The 21,804-nt window shown below is 39.8% G+C and overlaps 3 protein-coding genes across 5 annotated transcripts in view; 2 read left to right on the top strand and 1 right to left on the bottom strand.

The window, feature by feature from the left end:
* Positions 1-3,416: 3,416 nt before the first annotated feature.
* On the bottom strand, positions 3,417-5,514 carry LOC134858986 (piggyBac transposable element-derived protein 4-like). The gene has a single exon (XM_063875240.1). The coding sequence runs from the start codon at positions 5,248-5,250 to the stop codon at positions 3,478-3,480; it is 1,773 nt and encodes a 590-aa protein (XP_063731310.1). The 5' UTR covers positions 5,251-5,514; the 3' UTR covers positions 3,417-3,477.
* Positions 5,515-9,642: 4,128 nt separating this feature from the next.
* On the top strand, positions 9,643-14,044 carry pex13 (peroxisomal biogenesis factor 13). Its single transcript, XM_063875656.1, has 4 exons — positions 9,643-9,820; positions 11,018-11,730; positions 12,493-12,615; positions 13,195-14,044. The coding sequence occupies exons 1-4, from the start codon at positions 9,747-9,749 to the stop codon at positions 13,557-13,559; spliced, it is 1,275 nt and encodes a 424-aa protein (XP_063731726.1). The 5' UTR covers positions 9,643-9,746; the 3' UTR covers positions 13,560-14,044.
* Positions 14,045-14,240: 196 nt separating this feature from the next.
* sanbr (SANT and BTB domain regulator of CSR) overlaps positions 14,241-21,804 on the top strand; it is a 12,172-nt gene continuing 4,608 nt past the window's right edge. Inside the window, exons 1-15 of one of the 3 annotated variants that reach the window (XM_063875132.1) lie at positions 14,241-15,024; positions 16,543-16,710; positions 16,844-17,015; positions 17,842-17,947; positions 18,143-18,381; positions 18,541-18,599; positions 18,941-19,101; positions 19,737-19,823; positions 19,994-20,104; positions 20,242-20,365; positions 20,586-20,738; positions 21,028-21,170; positions 21,256-21,352; positions 21,447-21,479; positions 21,640-21,739. In XM_063875132.1, the coding sequence (XP_063731202.1) occupies positions 18,150-18,381; positions 18,541-18,599; positions 18,941-19,101; positions 19,737-19,823; positions 19,994-20,104; positions 20,242-20,365; positions 20,586-20,738; positions 21,028-21,170; positions 21,256-21,352; positions 21,447-21,479; positions 21,640-21,739 (1,300 nt within the window). In that variant the 5' untranslated portion in view covers positions 14,241-15,024; positions 16,543-16,710; positions 16,844-17,015; positions 17,842-17,947; positions 18,143-18,149. The remainder of the gene's footprint in view (positions 15,025-16,542; positions 16,711-16,843; positions 17,016-17,841; positions 17,948-18,142; positions 18,382-18,540; positions 18,600-18,940; positions 19,102-19,736; positions 19,824-19,993; positions 20,105-20,241; positions 20,366-20,585; positions 20,739-21,027; positions 21,171-21,255; positions 21,353-21,446; positions 21,480-21,639; positions 21,740-21,804) is intronic. The other 2 variants (XM_063875130.1, XM_063875131.1) reach the window with 2 other exon arrangements.

Here is a 21,804-nt window from a genome sequence, read left to right on the forward strand (position 1 = left end):
TAGTCTGGTCATCTGTCTTGATCCTGTGTCCCCATGGACTGAGCTACTGCATTGTGTTAATGGTAAATTTAGTAAACTGACACAATAAATTCACAAGTGTGTGCTGTATTGACCTTTAAGCAGAGTTCATGTACCAGGATGTATTGCACATGGTTGCTCTCAGGCAATGATCTGACCCTGATTGAGGGTTAGGATCGTTTGAGCAATGGGTTTCACAAGAGTTTTTGACAGTCTTCGCAAATCAAGGATTAACTTTGAGACACCACCAGATTATCTTAGTTTTGCAGGTATTGAGCCTTTAAAAAAGTATTGGACATTTTGGGATTTGACGACATTGAAGTGTTCAAGGAAATGTCAGGAGACCACCAAAGTCATGGCTGGTATTATTTATGAAGGATAAAGCAATGAACAAAATTGCATTAGTCAAAGAGATATTTGTATCTGGAGAACAGGGTTATACCTGGGCTCTTAAATTCAAATGATGAGAAAATCATTGATCACAGCCTGGGCGTACTTAGCTTTGACACAAATGCTATAGACAATATAGACTCTGTGTTGTGCGATATCATACCTAAATCATTTTATCACAATAGAAAAATGTTGATTCTAAGCAGTGTCTCCTGAAGCGTCATTACCAAGGAATCCAGGATGTTTATTGGAGATTCTTGTTTTCTCTTGTATTGGGAGGCTGAGGTGAAATGCTGTATGTAGCTTCCTTCCTGTCTTATTGTTAGAAACAGTGAACATTGATTTAACTTCAGAGCACAGAATACTGTCAACAATTAACGCAGGCTTTTGGTTTCAATTCACTGCTTAGTGTAAACCCAATCTATACTATTGTATAACGATAACTATAATTGTGATCTGAGACAACCTTAAAATCATGTTTATGGCCACCTAGCAAAGTCCTCCTCCTTTTGCCTTAAGCTTTACTTTTGGAGTTCTAGATGCTATTAGCTAAATGCTCCAATATGTTTACCAGATTTATTTACTTTGTCCTTCAACTATGTCACAGGCTGGAAGGCACATTGGGTTTAAAATATTTGATTAGAAATAGGACACTTAACCAAATAGTAAAATTGCGTGTTGTAAAAGAGACAATGAGCTGAAAACAAATCAATATATTTCTGTTTTTTATTGGAAGCAACACCTTTAACATCATTGAAATCCATTCAACATACCATAAGATGTATATAAATGGAGTCAATTTATCAAGAAGTTCATTTTAAAATATGCACACCATTAAATGTTTTTTAAGAAAGAGAGAAAAAAAGTATTTAGCAAGCAATCTAACTGCTTGCTAAAATGTGAATTAAGAACCTATTGCAATGTATTGCAACATCAAATCTAGTGTGTTGTTTAATATTCGGAAGAACGAATGTCCTAACATAGACATTGATGAAGTAATTATTTGACAGTCAGGATATTTCACTTCTGCAAAAATCTGGATTAGTATTTGGGCGAACAGAAAGATCGCACAATTCACACAAAACGAGTGTGTTGGTGCACATACATGTACTGTGTGATGCATTCAGGTGCAGTGTGTCTCTTTCAATATTTCCTTACCATGTCCTGGAAAAGGCAAGCTAGACCTGTTTAGCCACCTATTTCCAGTAAAGCCCCTCCTCTGCTGCTCTGTCTCCTCCCCTGTCTCCCCCTTCCTGTGAAACCCGCACACACTCTTTTTCACTGCAAATGGTTGCTGACGACACCGGCATCCGCTCACACTACACCTGAATGAGCGCGCCTTTATCTCACAAAATCAGGCGAGGGTTACCACAGGGCAGGCTTTTCAGTAGTGTATGAAAACATCAGTGCACTGCACAGAGTAATCCAAAAGTGTAATTTTAATAGTATTTAATCATTTACTTAGATTTATTTGCATGTTGTATTTGTTTGGAGATTATAATATAAGTGGTGTTTAGATCTGATGCTAATACACACATATATTAAGTTAGATTGTTGTTGCATGTATACAATATATTCTTATGAAATGTTAACAAGTTAAAAACAATTGGTTTTATCTTAACACATATACCCACAAATATGAAGATGATCATGATTAGTTTTGACTAGATGTTAGCAGATTGATTTCTTGCTCAAATTAAGAACTTTGGACCATTTCATTTAATATGTATTTTATATGGATTTGCTATCACAAAAACTGAAGGAAGATGGCACAATAACTGCCCCCTTGCATTTTTCTGAAGGAAAGAAAATCACATGCCAATCTGCATAAACTTATTTGGCATTTTTAGGAACACAAAAGGTCTTCTTCTGAATCAGATCATGGAATGATGCCCCAACTATGTCATACAAAACATATAGTCATCTTTTCCACCTATAAGATCACTGAGCCAAAAGCTATCTATGAAATATGGAGAGCAGTTATTACTTCTTTCTCTGAGAGCAATTTCCCTGTTCCTACAATTTGCAAACTTCCTGCAGCACATTTTAATTATAGGTATAGTACCTTATGTGTAGCTAGAAAGGCTCCTCATGCAAGATCTAACTCATGTTTCGGAGTAGGGAAAATCCCACAAAGCTTTCACTGTGAATGTTTGACCAGAGCATGTACCTGTGTGTTCCTGGGAGATCAACAGGTTTGTGTCATTGTTTTACAGATCATATACCAAATGTGAACAATTCAAGAGAGTAACCAAAGCTCACTCCTTGCTGATGTAAACCAATGTGGGTAGAAAGAAGCGGAAAGACTGCTGCTTTCATTTACTCAGCACTGATATGCTACAGTGAGCTCTACAAAGTATGCTACATATTTGTGAATGAGTTGATTTTGGACTTCTGTTGTAACCCCATATTTTGTACATTTAGGAGGTAGAATACAGCAAAAGAGAAGCAAATGAGAGGCAAAAGAGGGAGCTGTGTGCCTCTGGCAAAGAAAACATTCACACTTTAACAATTCTGGCACTTTCGAAGGTGGGCTAACTTAAACTTAGTCATGGGCTTTCTTGGCCTTAACCCTTGTATTATGTTGAAAAAAAATTACATTGATTATGTTGCGGGTCATTTTGACCCATACTGTGTAAATGCACTCAAAACAGTCAAGAAAACAGGTTAAACCAATAACAACTTTATTTTAGATTACATAAACATTTAGAAAAGTGACATACAATACATTTTTAATTCCAACACTATATTCAAGAACTATTTAGTCTAATCCTCTTGTCCTCCTCCCGGGTCAAAATGATAATTCTTCCCTCCTTCTTTCCTCCTGCCATGCTCTCTCCTTCCTTCTTCTCATCCTGTTTTCCTTCTTCTCTTCCTTCCTTCCTTTCTCCCTTCTTTCCTTCCTACCTTCTTTCCTTCCTCCCTTCCTCTTTCCTTGACCAAAGAAAGCACAAGGGCTACGTTTTTCCCTCTTCATGAACACATTTCTTTTTAACTTTGACTTCAACTTTAACTTCATCCCAGCGAACTTCAACTTTTCAATGTTCTCCACATTTGTCTTCAACATTTTCAATGTTCTCCACATGATGGACAGAATGTTACTGTGTGCTTTCTGCAGATGTAATTCTTGCATTTCACACAAGAGGTACTTGTTTTACTGTCCTCTCGGGAGGGACAGACCTGGCATCTTTTCCTTTTCTTTCCACCTGTGTCCACTGGATGTTGGTTGGGTGAGGTTGGGTTTGGTGAGGCTGCAGGTTGGTCGGGTGACCTGAGCTTGACCTTTTCAATGACAGCTGCAGCTGCTGGGGATCGAGCTGGCCTGGCTGGCGTCTGGATCTTGGGAGTGATAAGTGCTTTGCCGAGTTCTTCCAGGAAAAGCCGACGTCTGTACAATTTGCCGGCATTCCATTTCTGGTTGATTGCAGTCCACAGGACATAGGCATTGTAAGCAGACATGTCCACAATGTTGTAGAAAATCACCAAAGGCCAACGGGCTGTCTTGCGCTGGCAGCTGTATGTTGCTGTGACTTTGTCCAGAATGTCAACTCCTCCTTTGGTGGAGTTATAATCCAGGATCATTTGTGGCTTCATGTCTTCTCTTTTGCTCAGAGATGCATCTGTGTGCATTGTACTCATTACAAGAACATTCTTGTTTCTCTTTGGGCAGTATGAAACAACTGTTGCTTTCTCAGTGAAAGCAAATATTGAGGAATGCAGAGGTCTGCCCTGCATCTTCAGAATTTCAGTGGGAAGTTCTGGCTTATTTCTTCTGACTGTTCCCAACATGGTCAGCTTTCTCTTCTGAAGTTCATCTCCAAGGCGGTAGGATGTAAAGAAGTTGTCACATGTGATGTTATGACCTTGCAGCCCTTCACTCATTTCCAGCACCACACGCATCCCCTGATTCTTCTCAGATGTTCCTCCAGGTAGCTTTCCGGTGTATACTTGCATATTCCATGCATAGCTGGATTTTGCATCACAGGCTGCCCATATTTTGATGCCATACTTGGCGGGCTTGTTGGGCATGTACTGTCGGAAAGGACAGCGCCCCCTGAATGGAACAAGGCGCTCATCTACAGTAACATGGGGACCAGGATTGTACAACAAAGGTAAAATTTCAACCCATTTATCCCACACATCTCTGATCGCAGCTAGTTTGTCTCTTTCACGTCGACCAGCTCTGGTGTCGCGGTTGTCAAAGCGGATCACACAAGATATCATGTGGAATGTCTCCAGAGACATTGTTGCACGAAAGATTGGCCTTCCATTCTCTTCATTCCATAGACTTGCAGTTGCTTCTCCCTTTGACCTGTACACTCCAGCTAATAACAGAACTCCAATGTAAGCATGCAAGTCAGTCTGATCCAGTGGCTTCCATTTCTCTTGAAACACACGTCTCCCCTCCAAGTTGGTCATTTCCAGTATAATCCTCTCTATTGGTGAGGATATGAAGAGCTGAAATGCTGATTGAATCTCATCAACTCGTGTGACAGCAAATCTTGTAGGACCGGGAGTCATTTTGATCACATTGGAAGATGACAGTCTGCCTCGGCTTGGGTGTGGTGATGTTGACCATTTTATATTACCGTCATTAGATGCCCATGTCCCCTCTGTGGATGATGATTGCTGCATTCCTTGGTTTTCATCTGTTGGAGGAACAACGGCAGACTCGTCCTCTGAATCCTCCTCATCGTAGGAAAATTGACAATCTGGATCAGCAATAACATTGTCCTCTGTCTCTGAAAGATCTTCTGGTTCTGAAATACCTTCCTCTACATCACTATCCCAGTTCAAAATCTGTGATAAAGCCTCCTCAGCTGCCGTCCTTCTGGAGCTCATTTTTGGTGAGTTTGTCAAAGAGATGACATGAGAACAGTGACAAGGACAAGTGTGAGAAAGTTCCCTCTCTTCACACACCTGGCTCTGGGTCTCAGAGGCAATCAAAATACAAACAATTGTACATCAAAGTAAAAAGTACATCAAAGAGACATGTTTATTTTGGATCTGAACAGCTATTTACCCACATTAAAGGGTCTGGGTCAAAATGACCCGCAACATCATCTTTGTATACAAACTCTGCACAGACATTCCACTACACATCAAAGTGTCCAGATTTTACATACCAGTTCATGACCCTAGATGATGAAAAGTCACCAAATTTCATCAAGAAAAAGAAAGGATAACCAGTACTTTGGTCAACACAAAAACTGAAATGGGTCAAATTGACCCTTAACATAATACAAGGGTTAACAGAATTAATCCAGAGTCCAAATTCCTATCAATTCATCCTTAAGTGCAAGTGGATATTTGCAAGAAATTTTTAAAAAATCCCTCAAGGTGTTCCTGAGATATCACGGTCACTAGAAAGGGATGAATACTAGTGTTAAAAGCTAACTAGCCTAGCTTGGTGCCTTTCAGGTTTCCTAAACAGAATTCAAGTTCATACTAATTTAATCTTCCTACATAGGTACAAACATAATGTTTCACAAATTGCACACTTTGGACAAGTAGCTTTCAAACATTAGATCATTTTCATAGTTCCTGTAGGTACTGCTTTCTTCTGCCTAGCAGTATTATGATAGTGTCAGTCTCTGCATTTCCCTTTTTCATGAGCGGTTGCACGTCTACATACTCCGATGTAGCCTACACATGCAGGTTACACATACAAAACATAGTTCTATGTTCCACCAATATTTTCTCTTGACCGTTTTTTTATGAGCCTCCATTTTCCTGTGTGTCACAGAGAAGACACACACACACACACACACACACACACACACACACACACACACACACACACACACACTGACACACACACACACACACACACACACACACACACACACACACACACACACACACACACACACACACACACACACACACACACACATAGAAAGGAGGAACCACTGTTGGTGAAAAACACCCACAACACTTTGAGGCCAATCCGGCGTGCTGCCCAGCAAAAATACACCATAACCAGTCAGGAACAGTGGAATTTCAGAGCAAGTAAAGGAATGCTTTGTTCAATCAAGTCATAGGTCTGGTTTGATCTGTTATTGTGCTAAGGAAGATAAACTTAAGAGTGATAAAGAGCATAAGGGAAATCTTATGCCATCTAATAGTTCTTTAAACTATTTGATGGCGTCACTTTCACCATCTATTGTGGTTGAGAAAAAGTAGGAATATACAGGGTATGTTTGTGGCTGCCCCAGCAAAAATAAATAGAAACTGTGAAATGTAATAGTTGACAACAGCTCTTACAAATGTCAGACTGCCCTTAGATAAAAAGAGAGAATACTGACAGAATACTGGTGCACTGGCCTCTAGTGTGTTTGGATGAACACGGATCTTTTTGTTCAACACAAGGTCATCAGATTGTTTTTACTCAGAACTCCGTGACACTCTGTTTAAAGAGTTTATACTGCAAATTCCATCCATTCTAAGCCTTAACTTCTACTAAATCTATATAAATATATTTACATGAACCATGAGCCTTCAAGAGCGGATTTGTGACCCTTCATTACAGTAACTTGAATGCAACATATTATTTCCAAAAGCAATTGGCCAATTCAGAAAAATAAGGGAGAATCAATCTCTTTAGTCGACAGCTACTGTATACATTACTATTTGAATACCTTAGTATTGTAAAAGTATGCTAAAATATGTCAATTTAGGCCTTCCTCATTAATAAAGACTTAGTTTAATGAAACCCAATTTGTTACACATCTAGTAGAGGGTCCCTGCTCTGACTATCTTTTAGTAAAGGGGTCCTTGGCCTGAAAAACTTTGAAGACACCTGTCTTAAACTATTTCTCCAAAAGTATCTGCACATATTTGTATGTACTCTTGGTCTGGGGGTGTTGAAACTCATGTGAGACTTGTTACCGGATTCATATCCTAAACGTAACCATTAGAGGTCAGTGCCTAAACCAATCTTTGTTAATTGAGGATAACCATATAGACATTTTAGAATATCTGATGGGAGCCAAACCTCTGCAGTCATGCATGGTTCCAAAAACGGGTGCAAAGCTTCAAACCATGGCAGTGGGGACTTTTTGCATCCAACAATCGAAGATGAGTGTGATCGTCGAACATGTAATGTATTCCTGAAGCTTGTTTGTAAAGTTTGCCTAATGTAACTATCTTTAATATTCTTTGACCTTCTTATACCACACAGTACAAAAGGTCAAAGATGCTCAGCACAAACCCCAAATACCAGGACCCTCATCAGCCCGAGCGCCTTCCCACACACATCAACATCACAGGCTGACACTTCAGATTCCCATCTTTCGCCTGCGATCCTGACACCGTCATGTCACAAACGGCAGCCTCACTCACACACACCTACATTGTGGCATCACACAGGCAACTTCTGTCATCCTACCCCCATGGAATCTATTGTAATAGCTCTGCAACAGCTCCCCCAACTCACACACACACACACACACACACACACACACACACACACACACACACACACACACACACACACACACACACACACACACACACACACACACACACACACACACACACTCTTGACATCACAGGACTCCCTCCTAAAGCCACAGCACACACCTCTGCACCTACTGCTTCGCTCATAGCAGCTTTTTTCACACTCAGAGCGGTGCAGTCAACCCCCTCCACCCAAACCATACTACAGGGTTAACTCAACACCACTTGGCTTGATGCTGAAAGCTACTTGGGGAATCCATCCAAAACCAAGTTGACACGTCATATAGCCTAGGTAAAATCTCACAGCTGCTATGTCACCAATAAAAGAAGAAAGATATTTTTTAAAAGTTATTAGTATCCCATGTGGTAAACTAACATAAAGGGTGGGTGTTTAATAATAAAATAATTGAAAGTTAACATGTAACATAAACCAAGCCCAATGTGGCATTATTTTTACAATGAAAGCAACACTAACTCCAAAAGTTGCTAAAACTAGCAAAAAGAGTGACCACTGCATCCGTGAAAGCTTGTCCGTTTTTAGGCTACACCCACACATTTTCAATATGAAAGCCAAACACATCATAATGAATATGAACAACTTGTAAGCTCACTTATAAGCTCCTGGTCAACTGACGTGTCCACACTAAGAAGTTACCATGTATTTACTTTAATAATAAAATTATACTTTATATAAAAGTATATATATTTGATTCATGAATAATAGTAATAGTAGTAATATATTACAGTTACATTCCAAACAAAATAAAGCCTATTGAATTGATAATAGATTAAGAGTAAGAGTAACGTTTTATTTAATTTCCAATTAAATGCATTTTATTTATATTTTTAATTGATTACTTATTTTATAATTATTTTAAAAAACATGCATCCTATTGAAATGGCATGTCTCCATTGTAATCTTATTACGTAGAGAACAACAAGCACAACTCAGCCAAGTGTCTGCAGAAGCATCTTATCATGAAGAGGAATTATATATGAGAGCATAGTGTGTGTATTATGTTTACTTCCTACAGTAGTGTGTTTATTCAGCTAACATTTTATATCCCAGCTTTCTGAAGGTTGGGCAGTTGGGTAGATAATGAAACCCAAATTTCCGTTTCTGTTTTAGCCAACCACTTGAGATTAAATTATGTCAATGGGACGACATATTAATATGTTAACTACTTATGATATCCGTGTTCTTTGTTTAAAAGAGAACATACCCTTTTATCCCATAGACTGTATATACAGTCTATGTTTTATCCGCATTATGTGTATAACTGTTTACAGGTAGTTTTGTAAGATATCACAGGGCCCTCTGCTGGACAAAGATGAAAGGTGCATTTCATTGTTTAACCATCCAGAGTGTACTAATCGAGTGTGAAAAACATACAGGATTGTTAATGGATTTGAGGTAATTTGAGCAGTAATCAAAATAAAAAAAAGGGGGGGGGGGGGGTGAATAAAGATATAAATGTAATGTATTTACCATAAAAGTGACCTATTGAGTATCTTAGCTCAAGTAACAAAATGTGTCATCAGTTATTTTGCTCTGATTACAGAACTTCTTACAACATTGCTGCATTTAGGAGTTATGGGAATATTTCAATTATGGAAATGATTTTGAATTTATACATTTATAAATTCCTTTACATATATTTTTGACATGCCAACGTGTCAATATATCTAAGATCAGAGGACAACGAGTTATGTAACAAAATATCCATTTACAGTCCCTTTAGAGCTGAATCCGTCTACAAACACGAGTTACGATATTAGAAGCAGGAAATTACTGGGGACCGTGAAGGCAGCAGGACAGGCTGTCAGAGGGAGAGAGTTCGCATTTTGTTTTTTACACTTTCTGTGGAAGTTTAGCGATGGATCCACAGCCCCCTCAGAAGCCATGGGAAAGGCTGATCCCAGGGGCGATGGGTGCACCTATAAATTACAGGTAAACACTATAGCCGTAATTTTACACAGTTTTACTGACTACAGCTGGTTCGCAGTTGTTGTTGTTGTTGTTGGCTTGCTTAAACCAGCTAGCTCACACTAATATTGTTGGTGATAAGGTGATATCTTCAAAACACTGGAGATTTTGTTGGTTTTAATCACTGAACAATGAATGAATGTACTATTTGTAAGAATGTTTTCACTGACGATAGCCGTTTAACCGACGTTAGCTAGCATTTGCTACTCATAGCTAACCGGCTAACTAGGCCTAATGAGGCCATGGTGTGTGTGTCTGGATATACGTTAACATAAACTGTTTGTCGCAACGTAATAATTTCGAATTGCCCCTTACAACTTCATGTAGATTTCAGTGTTTTAATTAATAACTAACCTATGTTTACTGAAGTATATTTGAGCTACTTGTAATTTACTTATATTTTCCTTTCATTCCACTTTATACCTTTTACTTCACTACATGTAAACATCTCACAACTTCAGTGCTTACAAATTAGTCACACAAATGTGAACATTTGCTGCTATTTATTTTTAATGAACGTAATTGTTCAAATGCGTTCATTATACATTTAATGTTTTGGGAATTTCACATGGGCTCAAGGGAAATTGATATGGCATCGCTCTCTGTTATTTCTATTTTTATCGTGCTAACAATATTGTTTAATAGAGAAAATGATCATCAGATGATAAAAAATGACATTCTGTTATTGACTCAATAATTAAGGTATTGCTAACCTAATGCTACGCCTATCAGGATAACTACTATAGTTGGACAATAAATTGCCCCACAAATAATTGAAATAAAATAAATAATGTATAGCATGTGTTCTGCATAATAATGCAAATCCTTACACATTGCAATTTGCAGGCAAAGTACATATTAAATAAAGGGAAAAAATGAAATAAAATCATACAGCCTAAGGTATACATAATAGACTCTTGGGCTTGATTAACAAAAATATAACCAAAAAAATATACTGCCAATCATAACATATGAGCTCAGTTTGATATAAATAACAACAACAACAACAACAACAACAACAACACTGCTATTTGACTGAAATCCTAGAAGTTCCCACCCTACTCCTGTGGACGATCTCAGTAAAGAAAATCGTATTGAGGTAAGTCCAATAAAATCTTTGACAATGATTTGAACCTTTTGTCTTGTCTTCTCATTAAACAGATCTGCAAACTATGGCGTAGTTCCAGGCCCCTCCGTTCCTGTAGGCCGTCCCGTCCTGACCAGAATGTCTCCCCCGGTGCCCCCTCGTTCCGTCCAGCAATCTTATCGACCTTCCTACAGCTCTTTTAACTCCTCCTCTTACAGCCCCTATGGGAGCTCCATGTATGGAGGCTACAGCCCATACAGCTATGGTGGTGGCGGCTACGGCATGGGAGGGTACGGCCGCCCCCCTCACACGGAAGAAGTTGCCCCCAGCCGGTTCGTGCAGCAGGCGGAGGAGAGCAGTCGCGGAGCCTTCCAGTCCATCGAGAGCATCGTCCAGGCCTTTGCCTCCGTTAGCATGATGCTGGACGCCACCTTTTCAGCCGTTTACAACAGTTTCCGCGCTGTGCTGGACGTGGCCAACCACCTCACACGGCTGCGTTCACACCTCACCAGAGTTCTGTCAGCCTTCGCTCTGGTACGCACCTTGCGCTACTTCTACCGGCGGTTACAGAGGCTTGTGGGCCGAAGATCAGACGTTGAGGTGGACGACTTGTGGGCAGACAGTGCAAGTGATGCCCTGGCTACAAGTGCGTCCAGAGGGGATGGAGCAGGGATTGAAGGTCAGCCTGTGAAGTCATGGCCCATCCTTCTGTTCTTCGCTGTAGTTTTGGGGGGACCCTACCTTATCTGGAAGCTCCTGAGCTCCGACCCCGGCTCTGAGGAAAGCGGTGAGGCTCTTATTCAAGATATTGCACATGAGATGGTGAACTTTTAAATGTGTATGCACATACTTTTTGGAACTCAGGAACTGTCCCTCATTTATTTTACACTTTAGATCTGTAGCTCTCAGTTTGTCATTGTCTGACACTTAGCAACTGCTATCACAGTTCCTAATTACTGTTGGCTTTACCAATTATTGGGAATGAAAACATTCCTGTGTCTCATTGGCAATCAGTTAAGAAACACAGACCAAGATATTTTGTTTAAATTAAATTGAATGGTGTCCTCAAAAATCCCTCAAAACAATAGGCCTTCAACTTTAACTGTATATTACAAACTATAAGCAGTTATAAACAGTATCTATTGAATAGTTCCATGCTTTGAAGCCTCATAATGTTAACATTCAAATGATTATTTCTGCCAGAGTGTCTATATGGGAATTTTGTTGGGCTGCTCGCAGTGCTTTTACTTTCAAATCTTAAGATCTGCACACCCCAGCACCATGCTAGAACTTTTTTTGCCAGAAAATCAAAACGCTTACTCAGTCTTACAGAAACATCCCAAGCAATAGCTCACATTTCACTTATCTCAACCTCTCCCTCCCTCAAACACACAGACAGAGCAAGTGCTGCAGCACGTCCTCCTCTCTGTTATTGTCTGAGACTCTGACAGTAGCTAGAAAATATCAAAGACTTACAGTTGTAGATGTATTTGTATCTTTTAAAAATATACTAATAATAAGTAACAATGTTTTGTGTTTCTTTGTTTAGCCACTAACTGGGCCAGTGGGGAGGATGACCATGTGGTGGCCAGAGCAGAGTATGACTTCTCTGCTGCGTCTGAGGAGGAGATCTCTGTGAGGGCCGGAGACATGCTCAACCTCGCCCCTAAAGGTGAAATCTCTTGAATAATAAGCGATGTATTCTGTCCTAACGTTCCTCTCGTACAAAAATGATTCATCGCATCATGGTAAACTAGACGATGTAACAAATCCTTTAAAAATAGTTTAAGGACAGAATTTGAATAAGTTATGAATTTTGCATCAATTTCCTGAAGTAACTTGATTTGGTTTTTCATCTGTTGTTTTTTATCCATGTTTGGAAGTATTTTGACAAAGTGAACTTTACGATTTGCAGTGAAAGTTACTCTATATTGATGATATATGTGTAGGGAAGTTATGTAACATCAAACCTGATACAATTAGAATGGCAGTCAAAGAGTGCAGACCTCCTAAAACGCCTATAGGGTATTCACATGCTCCTTTATTAGTCCCATGGTCGCATTTCCTGAGTTTGGAGTGAGTTCATGAGCTTTTATTTGTTATGTGGAAGCATTATGACCACTAAAAAGATGTGTTGTAAGTAATTCCTCAGAACATTTAGACAACCAATATATTCCTGGTTCTACTTTCAGGTGGCATTAATGTGAATTTTTATGACAGATTATGACCTTGGATTCTCCCCTATGTGTAGAGCAACAGCCCAAGGTGCGTGGCTGGCTGCTGGCCAGCTTGGATGGTCAGACCACAGGACTTGTCCCAGCTAACTACGTCAAGGTGCTGGGGAAGAGGAGAGGCTTGAAGCATGCAGAGATGGAGAGGCTTGCTCAGGTCCAGCCAGGCAACACACAGGCCTTAGTAACAGCCCTTTCTGCTCACGCACAGCCAAATCATGCCCCAGGCTTTCCACCGGGTCTCGGCTCAGCCTCTGCCTCAGTTTCTCAAGAGGCCCTGCTAGATTCAGTGTACAGAGAAACCCCAGCTCCCTTCAGTGTGGGAACATCCAACTCCAGTATGCCCTCCACAGTGCTAAACATCCCTGAGAAGACGGACCTGTGATGTGTTTGCTTGGATGCATTTGTCTTTATGCAAGGTTATTTGTGTTCATTGTGGAATTAGTTCACGCTTATATATCATCATTCAGAGCTTGTACGAGAAAGAAGGTTCTGTGTATTCACTAATTAGGGTAGAAAACTGTACTTAAGATAATGTCCGATTTTATATTTAATGTTAAAATTGTTTCATTAACAAGAATTAGTTCAATGTTTAAGTTAATGAGGTGCACTGATTCATCATCTATATACTGACGGTGTAAGAACAAATCCAACATCTTTTGTTTGATACCATAATAATGTTATTTGGTGTTTGTCCCTACTTGTAGACTGATGGTTCTCCACATAGTCTTATTTGTGAAGCAAATGTGATTGGATTATTCTGAATGAGAAGGGGCTAAATTTGCACATTTTCAGCTTTTGGTTGGTCCAGAAAGTAATTTTGTAAATATTTGATATAATTATTTTGAAAATAAATATTTAAGAAAATCATGTTGGGCTTCTTGTGTAATGTTTTAATTAATCATTAGTACTAATGGTTGGGAGTGGAAAGTTCGACTATGAAGTGAGTTAATAGAAATAGCAGGGCTTCACCACAGACGTGGCCAAGATAACAAAATCGCTTTGTTTGTTCTGTTTCATTGTACTAATACTGCTAGTATTCAATTTCTTCATGTGAATTGATTTCGTTTTTGGAAAAGTCTGAGGACAGAAATAATCGATTTACGGCCTCTGTCTCTAAGCAACAGGACGCCTCACCTGCTGCAGTGCGACAACACGGACGCAGCAAAGAACAGGACTAACTAAACAGCGTTTATTTGCCTAATATATTTCTTGACTTTCCTGTTAAGTTCACATTCATACATTCAGTGTAGCCGGTAGGCAACTTTTATCGCTCTACTGGACTTAAACATTTACAAACGCCTTTAATAGGAAGCTACATAAAGTTACCTAGCTATTTGATGTGCTAGTTGCTTAAAGCTAATGCTGCTTTCATGGACTATTGGAGATTATGCTTTTATTAGTGATACTGAGTTCAAAGGGTGTTTGTGAACCTTTGAAATAGTCATTTGGCTACATTGTTTATTTTGTACTGTCTTTGTTTTAACCGTATAGCTTTAAATCAATTCGATTAAAGTGAGAATCATGTATATGACTAGTTAACGCACAGTTTCTCATGACATTGTGATATATGCTAACGGCAAGAGTGGTTTAGAGCATCTTCTGAATTAAAAAGATAAACGAAAATACATGCGACTAACAGTATTACTGGAATTTGTGATTTGGCATTTACGAGGAGTACTTGAAGGCAGCAGGTCCCTCAAAGTTAGCTAGCATTAGCAGTAGCTGCAGTTAGCCGGTAGGAGAGGACCGCAGCATCAGCATCCTCCACACAACATGACATGAAACAGGCACCGGCTCTTACTGCGCTGTATGAGACAACGGGGAGGAATATCCCTCACAGAAGATAAGTATGTCAACTGTATCTTACAATTTTTAGTTTTTGAAATGTTTTTAGAGAACCAGATGAATGTATTTGACCTATAATCATGTGATGTTGATGCAGCAGGGGGCGGACAGAGGGACTCGGCCTGCACTAGCATCACTAACCTTACTCCACTGACATTACAAAGTTTCACTATTGCATACCATGGATTTATTACATACGTCAATGTCAGCAAATGTATGTAAAGGGCACAAATCTTTGGCAGCTGTCGTTATCTTGAGTAAAGCTCTGCAGACCCTTCAGTTAGTTAAGACCTACGATGTATTCAATGGTAGAACATCGTAGCAACTTTGGTTTCAAGTGAAGGACGCATAAGTAAGAAAATCCATTTCCACCATTTAAAAAAAGTTTAAATGTAGCCTTATGATGAATACAAATATCCTCATATCCTCAAGTCATTCAAATGGAAACTTTCCCGTAATAATAACTCTGAATATCAAATTAATAAGAAACTTTCTTTATATACAATATATATATATTTTAAATAATGACTTAGTAAATCAAAAATAATGAGAAGAATTCTAAAAATATTGTTACCCTTTCAAAATATTGACTTATTTTGAAAAAATGAATTGGCATCGCAATTTAACAACATGTGTACATCTCTTTTAAATCAGCACAGCTCTTCACCTTAAATATACTATGTAGTATTTGTCTTATTTTATTATTTTCCATTTTCTCACATTATTATATTTTGTATATTGTCTTTATTTTAAAGCACAGTCTTAAAATACTTTTTTTCTAACAGTACTATTTTATTTTGTTTTGCTATGTATCCTTCTTTGTGTGTCTTTGTATGCACCACATATACCAAAGCAAATTCCTGGTATCTGTAGACCTACTTCGTAATAAAACCAACCAATATATTACTGACTTAATATCTTAAAAAACCCTTGTCAATATTTTGCTCCTGGTCTACCAAGCCACTCTCATTATAATGACACATACATTCACCAGTGACCAAACAAAACTTCAAAAATAACTCAATTGCAATTAAAGCTGATCAAATTGTAATTAAGACTAAGTACTGTATATATTATTATGGATTATACAAAATACAAATTGAGAATAAATATAAGAACAAATACAATTCACATTTTTGCATAAGTCTGACATAGCCAGGGTCTTTCAGTCCATCAACAATTATTAAAATGCTAAAATAGAGCAGCAATAGTTAGGAATGAATCTGGTGTGCTACAAAGACAGTTTTGTCCAGAGGTTTTTAACTGGCAGTGGAATTCAAATATAGAGATTCATTCTCATAAAACCACAATACACTTTTATACACGATTATAATAATACAATAAAATATACATACCACACTTCACCAGCAAAATGTACCAATACACTTTGGTCATTTATAGTGAATGTAATTAACATTCTCCATGTTCTATAATGATAAGGAAATATACAATACAAGAATCCGCTCTAGGCATTCATTGTTGATTTAGGCCTACTGCCTGTTATTTCTCTGCCTCTGTAGAAATGAGACGCTTCTCCTCAGACAACAACAACTTTCCCTATGACAACAACGTTCTGGTTTTGGATATGGTGCTGGGCTCTCTGTGGGGAGTTCCCCAGCCCATAAACTGGGACAATGTAGCCAAGCTGGTTCCAGGATTCACTTCGAAGGAGGTAACTGGAATGCTGGGTAACTATCATCGCTTCCATCCATCCACCCCTCATCTGTCCCATTCCATCCATCAATCATTCCACCCTCTGGTAACATTAGGTCTAGCTTGTTAGTAAGAAATAATACTGTGTCTCTGCTGTGATCTTTGCAGTGTGCCCGTCGCTTTGAGGAGCTGAAGAGTACGGGGGGGTTTCCTCATGTGGACAACCAGTGTAATGCCCTGACAGAAGGAAGCACCTCCCCTTCAGACAGCCCTAACACGCTGCTGGAGGCCGGGGAGGCCGTGGATACAGGAAGCAGCCAGAGCAGCAGCAAAGCAACAGGTCAGTTAGTGACATCCTGAGTAGAATGCATAACTGTGTTTATGTTTATTGAATTTCTAACAACACACAAGTGTCCAGGAAGTCAGGTATACCATAACAACTTAAGAGGCTGAACCCTGTTGCTGGAGCAATACTATACAATGCAGTAAAGTCCCAAAGAACATACGTACATGTTTGCTACCTAATGATAATAAAACAAAATAGACTTGATAAAGAACATAAACAAAAAATATCATTATAACTTCACAACTTCACACTGTAAATAATATCCTACTTTTATATCGTGTAAGCTGTAAACTTCAACAGTGTTTTATTTGTCAGATAGTTTACATATTTTTATGTTCATGGTCAACTATTGAATTCTGCTTTATTTCTATTTTTGGAATGTTTATTTTTAGTAGTTGTTTATTATCGATTCTTTTTCATTTGTAATTATGTGCAATGCCTTGACTTTCTTTGTTTTTTTTATGCTGCTGTAACAATCCCAATTTGGGATCAATAAAGTATATCTTGTCTTTTTATGGTTTCTATGTTTTGTTAAATTTGGCAAAATAAACAAAACATAGCAATAAAACCTTATTGTTTTCTGCTTTATCAGTAAAAACAACTCCTTTGATCCATAAAGGATGAGTAAAAAACACAACTTTTATTTCCCCCCTTGTTTTACTGGATTCTCCATCACTTTAGTTAATGTGCCACGCAAACTGAGCAGAAACTAAACCCATACATCAAGGTTATGAGACATATTAAACAGCAAAATAAAAAAGACACACTTTGTTACTGTGTGATAACTGGATTTAAGGTTTGTTTACATTTTTCCTTTCAGTGTCAGCAGGCACAAAATCAGCAGCCACAGGAAGGGTTGGCACCGTGGAGAAGAAAGAGAGAAGAGTGTCAGCAGAGGAGGAAGACAAACCTCAGAAACCACGAGAGTAAATATTGAAGATTGTTTGTTTTTCTTTTAAAATTATGATCATTAAAATAAGATAAGTGTCCTAGCCAGAAATATTTAATTCCACTATATTTTGGTTCCATTTTAACACTTTTCCAGCTATGATTATCAGAAACATAGAGTGAAACCATTTTTTGACCTGGATAATTGTGACAAAAGGTTTCCCTTTATCTAGTCCCAACATGGTGATCCATGTGTGTGATGAGACCAAGAACCTGAAGCAGGACTTCACATGCCCCAGAGATCTTCTAGTTAAAGAGATGCGTTACTTCGCTGAGTATCTGTCTGTGGACGCGCAGAGGTGGGAGGAGGTGGACATCTCCGTCCACTGTGACGTGCAGATCTTCGACTGGCTCATGAACTACGTCCGGAGGAACTCTGCAGGAGAGGGAAACAGAGACAAACCCCGCCTCGGTAAATCCCCGGCAAATCATAATCAACTATTATCAATATGACATTGTTACACATGGGAATAGCTGTGTTGTGTTACTGGTGGGTCACTGGCTGTGTGTTCTGTGTTTGTGTTTGTTTTGGGGTTTGCTTGGACGGTCATGTGGTGTTTGTCGGTTACAGAGCCCAGCAATGTGATCTCAATCCTGATCTCCTCCGAGTTCTTGAAGATGGATACGTTAGTAAGTGTTGTGACGTGCGATCGCTCGATGTGCTGCGGGCCTTTTGTTTTTGAGTGTAAAATGTTGTTATTGACACGTTCAGAACTGATACTTGGTAATATCTCTCTTAAAACAAAAGGCCCTTATACAGAGCTTTGGTAAATTGATGTTGCATGGGTGTTTTGCCCCCAACTGTTATTTAGAGAGTTTGCTGTTTATTTTTATACCCATGCTGTATTCAAACATAACACCCTAACAATGTCAAAGTAGGCCTTGATCAGTATGTGTCTAGGATCATTGAAATTAAATGTAATTTGTCTGGGAAAAGTCTCCTGATGCGGTGTATGTTTGTCCATGTTCAGGTGGAGGAGTGCATCCAGTACTGCCACAAACACATGAGCGCCATCGTTGCTACTCCCTGCAACATGAACTGCATCAACAGCAACCTGGCAACACGCATCGCAGAGCTCTTCAACCACAACGAGGCCGACGACATCAGGGACAAAAAGGACAAGTTCAAAAGGTGACACGGTGGCAGAGCAGAATGTTGTGGTCTTGAAAACCAGACATTAATCCAAGCAATTAGGAGGAATGTGATGAGAGGGTGAATTATCCTCCGACTCATCAGATAAGTAACATCATCTTGATGGATCAGCAGGTAAAGGCAGATAATTGATATGTTTTTTTTTGTCTTGCAACTCAAGTCATTTAGTTTATAAGAGCCAAAGTGACTTTTTGTTATTGTTTTCAATAAAGGTGTTTAACGGTGGGACTAGCTTGCTGCCGGACCGCTCCTTTGTTGTATGTGCCTCTCTTAGTGTGCAGCAAGCAGAAGAGCAAACAGTTTGTTGACCACTAAAAATGTAAAACTAAAATATAAAAAAGTGCTAAACAGCAACATTTATGAATTGAAAAATAGTATTTAGAGTGACAAAAATATGTTGTGGATTTTTGCAATGATACCTGTATGCTATGTAACCAGCATTGAACAGAATGAATACCCATGCAAAAATGTCTCAAAAGAATTCTAAAAATAAATCTAATCTAGACTTCAACATTTCTAATTCAAACTACTGCAGTCTAAATGAATAAGTCATCTTCACATTCTCTGGATACATTTCAATTAAATGTTGTTTTTATTTTATTTCCCCTTCAAAGCAAATTGTTTCAGAAGAAAATTGAGCGTCTCTTCGATACCAGCTGCCAGAACAGAGATTCACCGGGTAACGCCTCGACTCTGTACCGGTGAGTAGCAGCAGGTCGCCTCTGTTTCTCCCAGCATTCACCTGCCTCTCAACGACAGCTTTAATCACAGCTTCTGTGTGTGGGTTCATAAACATTATTTGCAATTTGGCTTGTTCTGTTATTAGTCTCACTGTTTAACATATACAGTATGTATGTGTGTTTGATCCCAGGTGTGGCCTCTGCCTGAAGATGCTGACCAAAGACACAGAGAGGACTATTTATTGTGTTCCTGGGAAAATCAACATCGATGCTCGGGGAGAGATCATCTATACACACACTAAGTAATATAGCGAATTGAAGACAACATTATTTGAATAGCTCCTGTGTTTGTTGAGCTCTCAGCAACTATACGTGGAGAACAGACATTTTCCTTAAAACTCTGGATCACAGTGTATCCATGTGTGTGTGAACTTTGCAGACAGAAGAGCTGGGATGTGCATGAATACATGAGCGGGCTGTATGAGGAGCTCAAGTCCTGGGTCCTGGTCTACTGGAGGATCTGGGGAACCATCAACTACCTCCCCTGCTCCCGCTGCCAACAGGTGGGTGGAAACACGGAAGGTCATGATGATGTTGAGATGATACACACTTTCTGCTGTATTCTTCCCCAGCTAAAGAGTCCTGTGTGTGTGTGTGTGTGGTGTGTGTGTGTGTGTGTGTGTGTGTGTGTGTGTGTGTGTGTGTGTGTGTGTGTGTGTGTGTGTGTGTGTGTGTGTGTGTGTGTGTGTGTGTGTGTGTGTGTGTGTGTGTGTGTGTGTGTAGGTGTTTGTGTGTGCAGAGCTGACCCAATGCAAGTACCACCCGGACAGTGTGCTGTACCCTGGGATGGGCACTGAGAAAGGCTGGCATGGTGCAGGAGTCTACCCCTGCTGCAACCAGAGGGTGCTTCGCTTTGACCCCTCGGGTATGCCAAAGGTATTGACCCCCACACACACACACACACACACACACACACACACACACACACACACACACACACACACACACACACACACACACACACACACACTGTTACTTTAGGAGGTGCCAGTTCCCCTCCTGGGCCCTGCTGACTTGCCCTGGGTGCGGTATAGAATAGACACCCAGAGGCTTCCCTGGCCGGCCCCAGACTTAGGTTTACTGCACATATTTGTGACCTATACTTCTTTCAAACCGTGCCAAAGCTAGAGGAATCCTGATGCAGCATGAATGTGTTTGTGTTCAGGGCTGTAAGATGCGAGACCACATCGTGAACGTCCCGGATGAAGAGGACTGTGACGAGGCAACCTCGGCTCAGACCCGAGTCCTGAATGACCTGCTGCTGCACAGAGACGCTGTGTGTCTGAGCAACAGCCCGGCTGCAGAGGGGTGAGCAGGAGGGGTTTTGATCATATTTTACAGGGGCACTTGTTGTGAGAGGTTCTGAATACTATTTTATATGTGTGTGTGTTAGTCCTGAGGAGAGTCCATCCAGTTTGGAGAAGGTTCAGGACTGTGACGTTCTCTTGGAGCCAACACTGCTGGGACCCCTGAAGGGGGAGGGCTGCACCGTGAGTCTCTCTCTCTCAGTGTGTTGCTACTCTGATTCTTTTCTTCTACCAGCATGTTATTTTCTGACTTAAGCTACTTTCTTTTTTCAAACAGTTTTCCCTTTTGAAAAACTGGAGTCTGCAACTGGTAGGACCTTTTCCTCACTTCTTTCATCACACCTGCTCATATTCTCTAATGTGTCTGTGATAGCCAGCCGTCTTCACAGTTACAATCAACACGTTTCATTAGCGAAGTCAGTGTGTCATCAAGAGTGGTAATGTTAACGATGTGACCCTTACTCCTGCAGAGGCAGCAGTCCCTCCTGTCAGAGGATGAGGAGTACACCACAGGGTCAGAGGTCACTGAAGATGAGGTGGGGGACGAAGAGGAGCTGTTCAAGAAACAAGGTGGGGCAGCTCTGGAGCTCATTATGTGGCAGATTACATGGAGCTAGTTCATATTTGACTGCCTC

The sequence above is a fragment of the Eleginops maclovinus genome, chromosome 22 (assembly GCF_036324505.1).
Source record: "Eleginops maclovinus isolate JMC-PN-2008 ecotype Puerto Natales chromosome 22, JC_Emac_rtc_rv5, whole genome shotgun sequence".
Classification (NCBI taxonomy): domain Eukaryota; kingdom Metazoa; phylum Chordata; class Actinopteri; order Perciformes; family Eleginopidae; genus Eleginops; species Eleginops maclovinus.

Bases quoted from the DNA above. Each gene is read 5' to 3' on its own strand.
- LOC134858986 (XM_063875240.1), bottom strand. From the start codon at position 5,250: ATGAGCTCCAGAAGGACGGCAGCTGAGGAGGCTTTATCACAGATTTTG.
- pex13 (XM_063875656.1), top strand. From the start codon at position 9,747: ATGGATCCACAGCCCCCTCAGAAGCCATGGGAAAGGCTGATCCCAGGG. The intron at 9,821-11,017 runs GTAAACACTATA...CTCATTAAACAG, and splicing joins GGTGCACCTATAAATTACAG to ATCTGCAAACTATGGCGTAG. The intron at 11,731-12,492 runs GTGAGGCTCTTA...TTCTTTGTTTAG, and splicing joins CCCCGGCTCTGAGGAAAGCG to CCACTAACTGGGCCAGTGGG.